Source organism: Etheostoma spectabile, unplaced genomic scaffold (assembly GCF_008692095.1).
Source record: "Etheostoma spectabile isolate EspeVRDwgs_2016 unplaced genomic scaffold, UIUC_Espe_1.0 scaffold379, whole genome shotgun sequence".
Lineage (NCBI taxonomy): Eukaryota > Metazoa > Chordata > Actinopteri > Perciformes > Percidae > Etheostoma > Etheostoma spectabile.
Window position 1 is genome coordinate 150289 of NW_022605596.1, and position 12965 is coordinate 163253.

General features: G+C 40.3%; 1 protein-coding gene and 1 long non-coding RNA gene across 2 annotated transcripts in view; one reads left to right on the forward strand and one right to left on the reverse strand.

Annotated features, from left to right (window-relative positions):
* Positions 1 to 4759, forward strand: part of LOC116686484 (uncharacterized) — a 24451-nt gene extending 19692 nt beyond the window's left edge. The window contains exon 3 of the long non-coding RNA XR_004331268.1: positions 4671 to 4759. This is a non-coding gene — a long non-coding RNA (uncharacterized LOC116686484). The remainder of the gene's footprint in view (positions 1 to 4670) is intronic.
* LOC116686483 (ras-related protein ORAB-1) overlaps positions 1573 to 12965 on the reverse strand; it is a 12354-nt gene continuing 961 nt past the window's right edge. Inside the window, exons 2-6 of the mRNA XM_032511504.1 lie at positions 8002 to 8074; positions 6924 to 7019; positions 5135 to 5230; positions 3467 to 3598; positions 1573 to 2512 (exon numbers count right to left, since the gene is read on the reverse strand). Coding sequence (XP_032367395.1) covers positions 2312 to 2512; positions 3467 to 3598; positions 5135 to 5230; positions 6924 to 7019; positions 8002 to 8074 — 598 coding nt within the window. The 3' untranslated portion in view covers positions 1573 to 2311. The remainder of the gene's footprint in view (positions 2513 to 3466; positions 3599 to 5134; positions 5231 to 6923; positions 7020 to 8001; positions 8075 to 12965) is intronic.

Sequence of the window (12965 nt, forward strand, 5' to 3'; positions counted from 1 at the left end):
TGTACAGAGAAAACAATTTGACATCCAAACCACCCCTCTGAGTGGAAATATGGGCCGGACCTAATCTGATTTTTCCCGCGAATGCCGGTTGCCAATAAAAGTTTATCCGCTTGAATTCTTTTTTTTTTTTAAATGTGATTTTGAGGGGACCAGAATTCCTGTTAAGTTATCAAACTTCCACAAACAAGTTCTTCATTATTACAAAATGATATTCACCCATAACCTTTCTCCCCATGGATCCACACTATGGAATAATAGGGTCATTATAATCAATAGGAAATCATTGTTTAAGTACGATTGGTACGAGGCATTGCATTTGTGAATGATGTTAGAGATGATAATGGTAACATGGGTAAATATATTCATAAATTTATAAATGATTATAAATTGTTTTTCCTCACTGAATAAGATCATATCAAGTAACATTGCAAGAAAAACATGTAGTAACATCTACTGTTTTGATTAATCTTTTATTTTTTAATCTCCTTTGTGCTGCTCTAAATGTTCATTTTATTTTCTCTAGCCTTTTTGCCTTTAATAAGTATTTTTAAGTATCTCCCCCTTTTTGTTGTTTTGTTCTATGTTTCTCGTATTCAGGTAATTATTTCTTATCTAGACAACATTTGTATTGTACTGTATATACTATGCATATCAATAAAAAACATAAAAAGGAAAGGCTTATCCAGGTTTATCCCCCAACATAAGGCATGTTGCCTTATGTTGAAGAGGAAATGCCTTTGCAATGGGTCTTTTAACAAGACAATGACCCAAAACACACCAGTAAGGAGCAAAGTCTTGGTTCCAGATGAACAGATTGATGTTATGGAGCGGCCAGCCCAATCCCAGGACCTCAGTCCCATATAATACTCGTGGGGTGACATCATAAATGTTGTTTCTGAGGCAAAACCCAGTAATGCAGAGGAACTGTGGGATGTAGTTTGATGGTCCTGGGCTGGAATACCTATCACAGGTGACTCCATGCAACACAGATGTGAAGCAGTTCTCAGAAATAATGGTTATGCAACTAAATATTAGTGCAGTGATTCAAAGTAAAGCAAACCATTGAGACATTTTTCGGATCATAAAGTAAATGTTTGAGTTTGTTAAGAAAAATGCAAATCTAATACTCCTTTTTCTTCACTTTCTGTAAACATATAACACAAACATGATCAATTTTGGTCATGTTTTGATTTGGAATTGAATGTGCAGTGTTCCCATTTTGAGCATTATTCACTTTTTTATACATTATTCTGAACACAACTGCATATATGGCCATTGTGTTGTGAACTGCCCTTCATGTACAGTTGTTCAATACAGCCCTGCTCTAATATTCTTCTTCATACAGCAAACATTTGCCCCAGAGCCCTCATTTAAACGGAATCCAGTTGCCTTTATTATGAAAAAAAGAGAACATTGTATGTTATAGATGTGATTCTGTACTCATATTACATAGTGGTTTGCAAACAGACCCTATAGAACTAGCAATAGATATGCCAAATGAATGTAGAATAAATAATGCAAACTGATTTTTGTACACATCTCACCAAGAATCGCAGACAGGTCCTCCCATTCTCTACAGTCTGGTAGTACAATATTTATTTTCAGTGTTACATGTTGAGCAACAACAGTTGTCTTCAGCCACAAATGTAATGCAGAGATAAAGAGTCAAGACTACCCCAATAACATAATCAACACTACAGAACTGGCAAATCAGATTTGAGAGTGTGTATGTGTGTACACACACACACACACACACAATATATACACACACACTCATAATGTTTATGTACATACAAAGTTGCACTAGAAATTAACAGTGAAAGCCTGCTGTGCAGAGGTGGGCAGAAAAATAAAAAAACACTTAAAATGGGGACAGACATGCTGATATAAACAGCAAAATAATTACAGAAGGAAAAGAGAAACAGAGATAAAACACACACATACACACGCACACACACACACACACACACAACTCATTAACCTGCATTCAGAGGGCCAAATAAAAGAGTAGTCTCCGAGAGGTCTAGGGGGTGATGGGGGTCAGGGCCGGGTTGAATGATCACCTATCTGTATAATTAGTTGTCAATAACAGGACAGTATGACAAGAAGGATGCTTTATTTGTTTTTGGTAGTGTGGCTATACTATGTACAGTACAAATACAGGCAACTTCTTCTTCCTGTTCTCACAGACATGTCAAACATGTCTTCCCTGTCCTGTCAACTTGTGGTGGGGCTTTGCTGGAACACAGTCGAGTTTCAGGGCTATGCAGAGCCTGCAGAGGGGAGGGGGGGGGGGGCAAAGGTTTCTCTCTCAGCAGCATCCTCCTGATGAAGGCTTGACAGAAGTGCCAGGGGTCAGCTTTACGTTGGGCTTGTCTCCTCCTCCAGCTGTGGCCCCGGGGCCCATCCTCTTTTTGATTTCAGCAGCCATGGTCATGAAGGCCTGCTCCACGTTGGTGGCGTTCTTGGCGCTGGTTTCCAAAAAGGGGATGGCCAGAGAGTCTGCAAACTCCTGGACACAACAGAGAACAGAGCACGGTGGCTTAGGCCTCTTATGTTGTTGTAGTAGTAGTAATAATAATAATAATTAGTAGGGAGGTTCTTAACCTTCCATTTTATTGTACTGGTGCAAAGCAAAATATTATGAAGAAGCAGAAAATACTAAACATCATATAAAGACGTCATTTACAATTACCTCACACACACACATGTGAAATGCTCACACACAGACACAGAGAGACACAGAGAGAGAGAGAGGAGAGAGAGAGAGAGAGAGAGAGAGAGAGAGAGAGAGAGAGAGAGAGAGAGAGAGAGAGAGAGTCCAAATGCACACGTTAACTCCACTGCACGTTCTGTGATTTCGCTCCGTAGTTTGGTAAATCAGCAAGCAGCAGCAACGTGTTGTTGACAACGTTGCCAAAATGAGAACTTTCTCGCTAGATTTTGCAACTTTTCAGAGCCTAAATAGTAGCCATATTGGCATTGTCGTTGCTTGAACAAGCTGCAGAGTCACAGTAGTCTCGTTCCGTCTGCAGGGAGGCTGTCAGGTACCCACATTTGGCAACAACTGATTTACACAAACCTGTAATAGTACCGACGTGATTCGGCTCCCTAAAAAAGTACTGAGTTCAGTACCCAACCCTATCCATGCTGCAACTGAAAACCACTGAGCTTTATGCAAACAAGTGCGTGATGATGGTACTATGAGTGTTTGTCATTTGCACCTCTCTACAAACTCAGGGAGACACGTACTGTACATTTAGTAAATGTTGCACCAAACTCCCAGGCAGTGTATAAATGATTCATTTGGTTCATTCTTGTTGTAAATGTCAAGTACAGAACCTTTAAAGTGCTTAACTAGTTAAATCGTGGTAGGCTTTGCCTTCACAGCCAACCCCTAGTTTGGAGCATGGTGATTTTTACACAACAGCTTCTGTGTGTGTGAGTGTAAACCCGGGTGCATTACCTTTGCCGTTGTGTAATCCACCACCTTCTTTGTCGTCAGGTCACACTTGTTCCCAACCAATAGCTTGTTGACATTTTCACTGGCATAGCGGTCGATCTCCTGTAGCCACTGTTTGACATTGTTGAAGGACTCCTGAGACAGGGAGAAGGTAAACACTAGCATGAAGCTAAATCTGCTACAGGACATCAGCAGCTTCCACAGAGCCAGAGGTAGATGTAAGACATTTGATGCAATATGGATGTATTTCAATAGTGCGTTCCAGTTGTACTCGGAAGTTGGAATTTCAAAAACATGGCCCCTGTAGTCGGATTTCCGAGTGGGAGCACCTCACAGTACCTAAGAAGCCTAAAAAAAACCCTGACAAACTTCTGGCTAACCCTTCTGGCCAAGAGCCCATTTCAATTTTTTCCCAAATCGAGGCACCAATCACAACTGTTGAGGCGGGCTTTAAACAATGACGCTGGCTGGTTGAGATGTTTTTCTGTTTCTCTGCATATTACGCCCAGACAATGGTCTGGTGGCAGCCAGGCTAGGGCTCCAAGCAAGTTGACACTGAAATCCAACATGACAATGTAGTAATGTACAGTTAATTAGCACATCTGTGTTATTTGTGTATCATCTAATCAGTGGGACACATTTTACTGCCAAATTCTAATCTGTGCTGTTTCACTGTTTGTATGCACAAAAATCAGCCTAATGAATTGATATCAACTGGCATTGCTAACACTGGCTAACCTGGATTAAGCTAACCCCAGAGTGAAATCCTACTCGTTGTAATGGAACGTGGTCAACTCGGGAGTGATTCCCAGCACCGGCTTCCGAGCTAAATGGAACCCACTAAGATCAGTGTTTTTGAGGGGATGTTAGTTTAAAACATTGTAGGGACAGAAAGCAATAAAACACATGTTACATGTTTATGGAATTTGAGCGCTACACAGTAGCTATGGATCCAATCAAATGAGTCAGCGCAACTTTTAAACTTCCAACACTATGAAAAAGAGTGGGGCATACAAATGAACATGCAGAGGACAGTGTGGCTCTGGACTCACAGCTAGAGAAAATCAAATATCACGATATTCTTGACCAAATACCTCGATGTCGATATTGCGACGATATTGCATGATTGACTATTGGTACTTCCAGAAAATGTTATTTACGCAATGAGATTTTTGAAATATATTCTCCTGCAATTATTTAATAACAGTGTGTAAAGGTAGATAAAAGAACAGCTAGAACTGTCTGGTAAGTTCAGGAAATGACATCACTTTACTGTAATGCAGCCTGTAAAACCAGGAAAAGACACTTACCATATTACGATGTATCCAAAATCTGAGACAATATCTAGTCTCATATCGTGATATCGATACAACATTGATATATTGCCCAGCCCTACTCACAGCTGCTCAGAGCTGTTTATAACTTTTGAAAGCTCCATGTTACATATATTACATGTCTGCTCTCAAGTCAGGATATTATGAGGCAGGTGTTTACTAACGGACCAATGTGAGCAGAACACCAGTAGATGTCAATTCCACTAACACCAGAACTACTTTCTGATGTGTGAGGCTTGTGGTAGAGCATCTGGGGAGTTTGGGCACAGGGGTGTCATCTCTTAGTGTAAAAATAAATAGTTCTAACAGGTATGAAAAGGCGTGGTGGTATACTGACCTGGTCTGTGACATCGTACACTACGATGATACCATGAGCACCTCTGTAGTAGCTGGACGTGATTGTACGAAACCTCTCCTGACCTGCCGTATCCCACTGTCAGAGGAAAAACATGATTGCAGTTCATCGGGTTAATGACTGGCTCGGCAGTTGACAAAGGCAACACACTTACACATTTTAACTGTCAATACAAATGTTATCACTACCATGTTTCTATGTGCATGTTATTGCAGTTGGAACAGTACATTGTGTTCATCCAGGAGACGGGGGTCCATGTTCTGGGTCAACAGCTCTGGCAGAAGACGGTTGAGGTAGCGTTGTTCATAAGCCAGTAAAGTAATGCAGGTTTGTAATGCCATTGCCTGTAGGCTCTCCAGCCTGTGCTTGGTAATCTGCCTTGTCTGTGTGTGCCAGGCGCTGCATTTTGATCCCCAATAGTAAGCCCAAGGGTTTCACATTGATCTGAAGTAAGCTTTTTCTCCGCAACATCTCACAACACATCTGTCCACATGCAGACCCCGATGTGCTTGCTGTGTCCCATCCTGACAAACATATCAACCTTAAAAAGCAAGTTTTTTTTTTGCTCTTGTTCACAATGAGGAGAAAGAGCATCTTTTTAAGAGCGCTCGAGCTTTTTTTGTGCCACTGAGCCCTTCAGAAAGGTGATGGTTTTGTTACAGTGGTTCATGTTTAGGCTAACCAATCATATGTTCTGGTCTATCCCAAGCTGATGATATGGCCGACAAAAACGCAGAAAAGGCAATTTGTGGAAGCAAATCAGCTGGACAGTTATTTGGAAAAACTTTCAAATTTGATTGTAAAACTAGTTAAAATATAAACCAATGTTTTAAAAATATGTTATTTGGCAAGTGACCATGGTATAAGGGGGTTAATGCCCTACGGGGTGTCCATTGTCAGGTATGAATGGACGTGGCGGATGGTTCATTGACCCAACAGTGAGTAAAATTCGGTGCCATATTAGCTCTGGATTTTAACATTTAAGAAGAATTGCGTTTCCTGTGTCTGTTCACGGCAAACGCACGTGTGGAAAGCGGTCGCACAACAGCTGAAATTGACAACTATTGAACAGCTGGTTACCAAACTGGGCAACCAGAGGGCACACAACCGTTGCCAATTGACTCAATCTGGTTGCCAAGGGCAACCATGCAACCGTTTATGTCAATACTACAAGGGGCAATGATTCTCTTTATAGTGTGAAGCATAGTCACGTGATGAAAATTCATCCAATCCGTGACTGAGACTAGTGTTAAACGGATCATTTACTCCAGTAAAAGTACTAATAGCACAATGTTTAAATACTTTGTTGCAGACCTAAAATGCCCCCAAAAAATTATCTTAAAATTAAAAAAAGACATTTAGGAGTTATTCCCATTCCTAGCCATGGTTGTGCTTGTTAATTTGAAATGCCAGCAGATAAAGTGAAAAATGAGCTCACAGTGAGTTATGTGACAGGAGCAAAAAAAAAAAAAAACGCTTAACAATGGCTTGGTTTAATATTTGTGTAGGAAAACCCAATCGCCGATCATTCTTTCATTCATCAATATACGATCTGATCACCAATCGGCACAAGCCTAGTGGAGAAATTAGAAATGGTTGGTTTGGGTCTTTATATGGCATTTTTTGACAATAAGAAAAATGTAGAGTAAGGGCAGACTAATGCTTTAATGTTTCCAGGTGCACAGAGAAGGAAAGCTGAAGAACAGACTTTCTGAGTAAGCTCTGGTTTCTGAAGGACAGTGATATAAAAGTGAAGCAGTGGGTTACTTACAATCTGAAGTTTAATGGTCTTTCCATCTAGTTCTATGGTTCGTATTTTGAAGTCCACACCAATAGTACTAATGTAACTTTCTGTGTATGTGTCATCCTGCAGAGAGAAAAAGTCAGTTAGATGGCTCACATGTCCCGTTTACTTCATATATACACACAACCAGTACCATCAGTCACTACAGGCACTACTGGGAGGCATACAACAGGGCTGGGTGTTGTCAAGAAACCTAACCATTCTATACGGATACACTTCAATATCAATTCAATACTTCACATGAAATCAATATTCATTCACATAGGTGACAGAAGTGTATAGAACTTATAAGATAGTGATATGTGTGATAATATATACAACAAATTTAACCCCAAAACTAAAATTTACCATTTTATTATTTTCTATTAAGCAAACAATAAGCCATTTACAGTGCTACATACATTAAAATAAAATGTAAAGTGCATACACACGTGCCTCAGCTGAACTTGTAGTAAACAATGCACAACTGTCTTGGGATAGATTTTTTTTTTTTCAATTGATATTGTAATAAAAGAATCCTCAAAAAATAATGCATTTTTTATTAAACCAAAAGAGATGTGTTGCAGCGGAGTAAGAGTGTTTTGTTTTGCTGTCTCTCTCCTTTAATCTCTGTGTTTTACAGGGTGACTCCCACAGGAGCGGAACTTATTAACAAGCAAAATTTAAACCTGCTCTTATTCTACACTTCTAACGTTAGTTACAACTACCGTTATTGAATTTGATATGATGATATACTGTGGAAGTTCATATTGCCATGCAGTAATTAATCAGTGTTTTTAATGCAGCCCTAGAATACACAATGGAACATGTTGCACAGTAAATGATTGAGTTATAGGCAGGTTAACTGCTTAAATTTGCACATTTAAGCTGCTTAGTTTCTTATTGAGTTAATGAGAAACCCAATTAAGAAAGCAATAGTATATTGTTGTCCAACTGAAGACAGCTTTCAACAGTCTGCACGAAATCACTGCATAGTTTAAACTCTGAATCCCACTTAAGGTTTAAACGGAATTCATATAAATGTGCTATTTTGGGGGGAACTTACTGCAAATCGTAGGAGAAGGCAAGACTTTCCAACACCGGAGTCACCAATCAGGAGCAGCTTGAATAAATAGTCACTGTGAAGGAAAGGTAAAAAAAAAAAAATTGTTAACCAGTGACAGAGTTCCAGCTTACCGGTTAAACTACATAACTGTAAGGGCCAAGAAACACATTTAAGATCTCATACTTCTCATTCATAGCAGGGATGGGCCGTGTACTACTAAAACAGTCTAGCAGTTTTAAGGCGTGCCGGTGTTTCCGGTGGCCTGGCAGACACCTGTTACATTACTTGCCCAACACCCCCACCAACATACTGTTTTTATAGAAATAAAACCCATTAAGTTCATTTTCGCGTACTGTAAGGAGGTCAGTTTTTTCCCCCGTCTTGACATCCCGACAAAATTAAACTCGTTTGAAATTATTCTAAGTTTTAAGTCTTGGTAGTGAAGTTAAATCAAGTGAACATTGTCAACAACCAATGGATGCGCTCCCTCCAGCAGCAAACAGCTAGAGCTGGTGGGCTTTATTTTTTGGAAGGAAAAGTTGCCAATTTTTACTCTTTAGTAAACCTATGTTAGAATCACAAGTCCGTCTTGTTTCTTATACCCTTTTCCTACATCAGATGAGCGTATATTTATGTGAGTTTTTGAACTGGAAATTCTGCAAAGTAGACAAATTTGCATTGAGATTTTTTCTTCTGCTGCGTCACATTCAAAGTCTCATTTCCTGCTACAGCTTACAAAACTGCAAACCCTGCTGTTCTTCTTATGTCTTACTTAAAGCCCATGACAACTACAGCAGGGCTATTCAATTAATTTGGAATTGGGGCCAGTTCATGAAACTGAGGCAAAAATAGGGGCCGGAGAAAAATGAGTAATTATGTACAAATAAAGAAATTACACAACATACTGAAGGAGTCAATATATTCTATTTTGTAAATGCAGAACACGTATGCATATTGTGGACACTAAGACACACAGGTCCAGCATTGTTCCATTCAAAAGACAATACAATGTTGAAAAATCAGAGACAGACAATTAGAAATGCAGTTAACTAACGAAAACATCCCTTAATGCACATAACTGTACAAAATTTACAGCTCATTATCCTCAATGACAATGAGAGATACATTTCATTGTTACAAGTAAAGAGGAAATAATCCTCAGAATATCAAACTGTCCCCTTTCCCACTGGTTGAAAATAGAAATGCAGCTAAATGGAAACTTAATACAACACACACTCTTTTCCTTCTAAAAAAAATAAAACATGTTGCAGCGTGCCAAATCCAAGTTGTTCTCCTCAAAGAATGAAGCAATTTTAGTGAAGAAATCTCACGGTAGTTTGCCCCTCCTGGGAATTAGACCAAGCAGATCCTCACGAAAACATTCCCATCAAAAAATCGCACATAGAGGCCAGCTGTGCAACATCACTGTTATCAGTCGACTCATCCACGGCCAAAGACTCACTCGGGCCTTCCTCACTTGTCCAAAGCGTCTCAGAAACGTCCGATGCAAGGGACTCGACTCTCCTCTATTTGACGTGTCAGAAATTGGAATTTCTTGATCAAATCGATAATGTTTTTTCGGGTTTTCTCATCTGTTACCACCTCCTCAATGGATGCCAGCATACACTCCTTGACTGTCTCTGAGTCTGTAAACGGTTTCTTTTTCTTTTTGCCCAATATCCATGCCACTCGTAACGACGCCGCAGTTGCTCTCTCTTGATCTGTACAGGCCCGAAACAAAATGCGACTTCTTTGCTCGTAACAAGATGTAAGCCCCGTTATCTTCTGCCCCCGAGCAGCAGAGCCCGGAGGGAAAGTAGCATCAAAGTTAGCATGGTTGTCTTGAAATCCTTCTCAAATTACTCTTTGCACACGGCAAGGCACCTCGTTGCAGATATAACACACGGATTCGCATCAACGGCAATAAACGCGTATTTCTCTGTCCATTCACTGTTTGAACTGCCTGTTCTCTGAGTCAACTTTTCTTTTTTTTAAGGTAGTGAGAGACATTTTTCTTGTTAGCCACTTTGCGCTTGGCTTGAAAGAAGTCAGAGCGCGGCCAAGAGCGCGAATGGGGGCTTTGATTGGTCATGTGTGGTTCCCCAAATATATGTCCGGCCGAAACAGGTAGATATTCTACCTGTTTTGCCACCATGGCTGAAAGGGGTGCCCGCTACTGCCTCCACCGACGAAAGAATGTACAATTAACCATAGTCATGCGATGTATGAGACACCCATATGTAATAACTACACTTCACTCCACGGGCCTTACAAAATCCTCAGGGGCCGGACCCGCCCTGGGCCCCGCCAATTGAATAGCCCGGCCCTACAGGTACCCTTCACCCCAATCAAACACACATTCACACACTGGGGGCCATGGCTGCCATACAAGGTGCTACCTGCTAATCAGTTACAGGGGCCAGGGATCAAACTGGTCTACCTCCTGAGCCACAACCACCTCCTAGTCTGATTTGTATTTAACAGCTCAATAGTTCATATAATTATACTATTGAATAACATAAAAAAAAAAAAAAATACCTTCTTTGCATCAAAGCTACATGAGCGGAGCTAACTGCTAACAATGAAAAGACAATAGATCTGGATGCCAGGAGTCGCAGTAACAATATTTCTATCATCAGACTCGCCTGGGCGAGCAAACCCTGCTGAACCCACCCGAGCTGGATCGCACCCTCGTCCTCTGCTGTAAAACCCAAGCAAGCTGAGAGGCCGAGGCCCATCATCATTCAGTTCCACAATTACCAAACCAGGGAAGGAGACCCACGGCAAGCTTGCAATAGGAAATCTGAGCTGCAGTGCCAGGGTAAGCCTGTGGCCATCTTTGAAGGCTTCACCCCCGATGTATTGGAGCAGGGGGCTGCTTATCGAGAAGTTATGGCACTCCGATACAAACACAGACTATTGCCCACTCGGACTAGCTGACCATCAAGGCGGGATATGAGGTCAAAGTACAGCCTCCATTGGTCAAGGAGACAAATGAATACCTCTCAGCTAGAGGCACCTAGCCACGATGCTAATGCTAACAACAACAATGGACACATGCTGTGTCTCAAATGGCACATCAGTACTTACACTTGCTATTTGGAGTACATAATGCATTCACACTGACAAAGTATGGCCAAATGCAGTGCATGTGTATGAGTACCCGGATGCTGCACTCAAAATGCCAAAACGTTAAGTGTGGAATGCTGGACGCTACTAGTTTTTGTTTTTTAACAGTCGCCATTTTTGCTACAGAGCAGAAGTGGGACCACCACGTTTTCAAACCCTTGAATTTTGCGGGCGTGGAAGCTGCAGCGGTTACAATTAAAACAACAAAAACCAAACAAATGTAATTTATGTTTTATCCCCCCCCCAATAAGTACACTGCAGTCCATTAGTGATTAGTGAGTCAATCTTCCTCTATAATACCAATCCAATTGTCATGTTAAAACAATTTCTCTTCTGATTTCCAGCCGCAGTCTGTCACTCCCCCCTGTGCTAACGGTACTCGGTACTTAACATTAGCTCCGTAATGTTGTACCAACGTTACTCTGTACGTAACACTAGCTTAGACCTCACAATGTCTTGTGTTTCTCACTCCAGCTGACTTATTGTTCATAAGACGTGACATGAGTGACACATGCGGGTAGGCCAAGGCCAGAAGAAGTTCGCTAACATTAGCCAACACATTTATATTAAAAAAAAGTCACATTGGAATAATAATTTCAGCATTCGAATAGTATAGTTTTTTTTATTATTCAAATTATATTCAACTTTCAGTATTCGTTCCAACAGCCCTAGTTGGTAATAAGTTACTTTATATTTTGTTGGGAGACAATAGGTGTTGATTATGCTCAGCGAGGATGCAATTAAGGCTACTATTAAAAAGAAGAACACAAATTTCTAATGTCGCAAAGACAAGTAGACATGGGTTAATAACCCTTTTAACCTTCCTGTTGTCCTCGGGTCAAATCTGACTCATTTAATAAATGTCGATATCTGAAATATTGTTTCTTTTTAACCAAATTACCAAAAAAATGGATTGGATTCCATACAACGCTCTTTGCAAATACAATTATTCACTTTCATTCTTGACTACACTCATCTGTACGCTCCTCTGATGTTAAATATTAGTCAAAATAATTCCTAATTTCTTCAAATATTAGGTATAATTCTACATAAATGAGGGTTATTGATCATGAATTCCAAAAAGTATTGTAAAACTAGTGGTAATAAGGTGGTGTTAGTGAAAACTTAAACAAAAAAGTCTGAAAAAGCGAAAAAAATGTCAAATTTGTCAGTTTTTGACCCGGGAGGACAACACAAGGGTTTAACACAAGGAGCCCTTGGTGTGGAAGGGGTCTAAACAACATGATCCATGTCATTAATTACAATTACAGACTTCTCTGGGTTTTAAGATGCCTCCTTTTCATTTTGACAGTGACTCTCATTGAGTAAAAAGAGCTTGGACCTTGCCTTGACTATCTAGGCTATACCAAGGAGGTGAATTATTAATACAAGATAAAGCAGTCTACAAAGCAGAATGGGGATTGGATATCTGTATTTAGAGTACTGACGAGAAAAAAAAAGTACTGTACAATTTTTTAGGTTTAATATGTATTGTGTAATAGCTTGCCAAACAAGAACAAGCTGTACTCTAAAAAGGCTACAGTACACCCATGTCAACATTTATGAATGCCAATACCAAAGCTAGCGGAAATAACTGATTGCTCAACTAGCTATGGTGAAATCTTAGGATTGTCCTATAGCATGTGACCTACACATGACTGAGAGGCTGCTTCAGCCATACCAGACCATATGACTTGCTAATAACTGAGTCATGCTCAACGCCAGGTTAAGCGTCAAACCAATAATTACCTGGACGTAAACAACTGCTGCTACATTATATACGCTCATAGTAGCAATAACGCTTTTCCCAATGACACACGCAGACAAGTAAACGT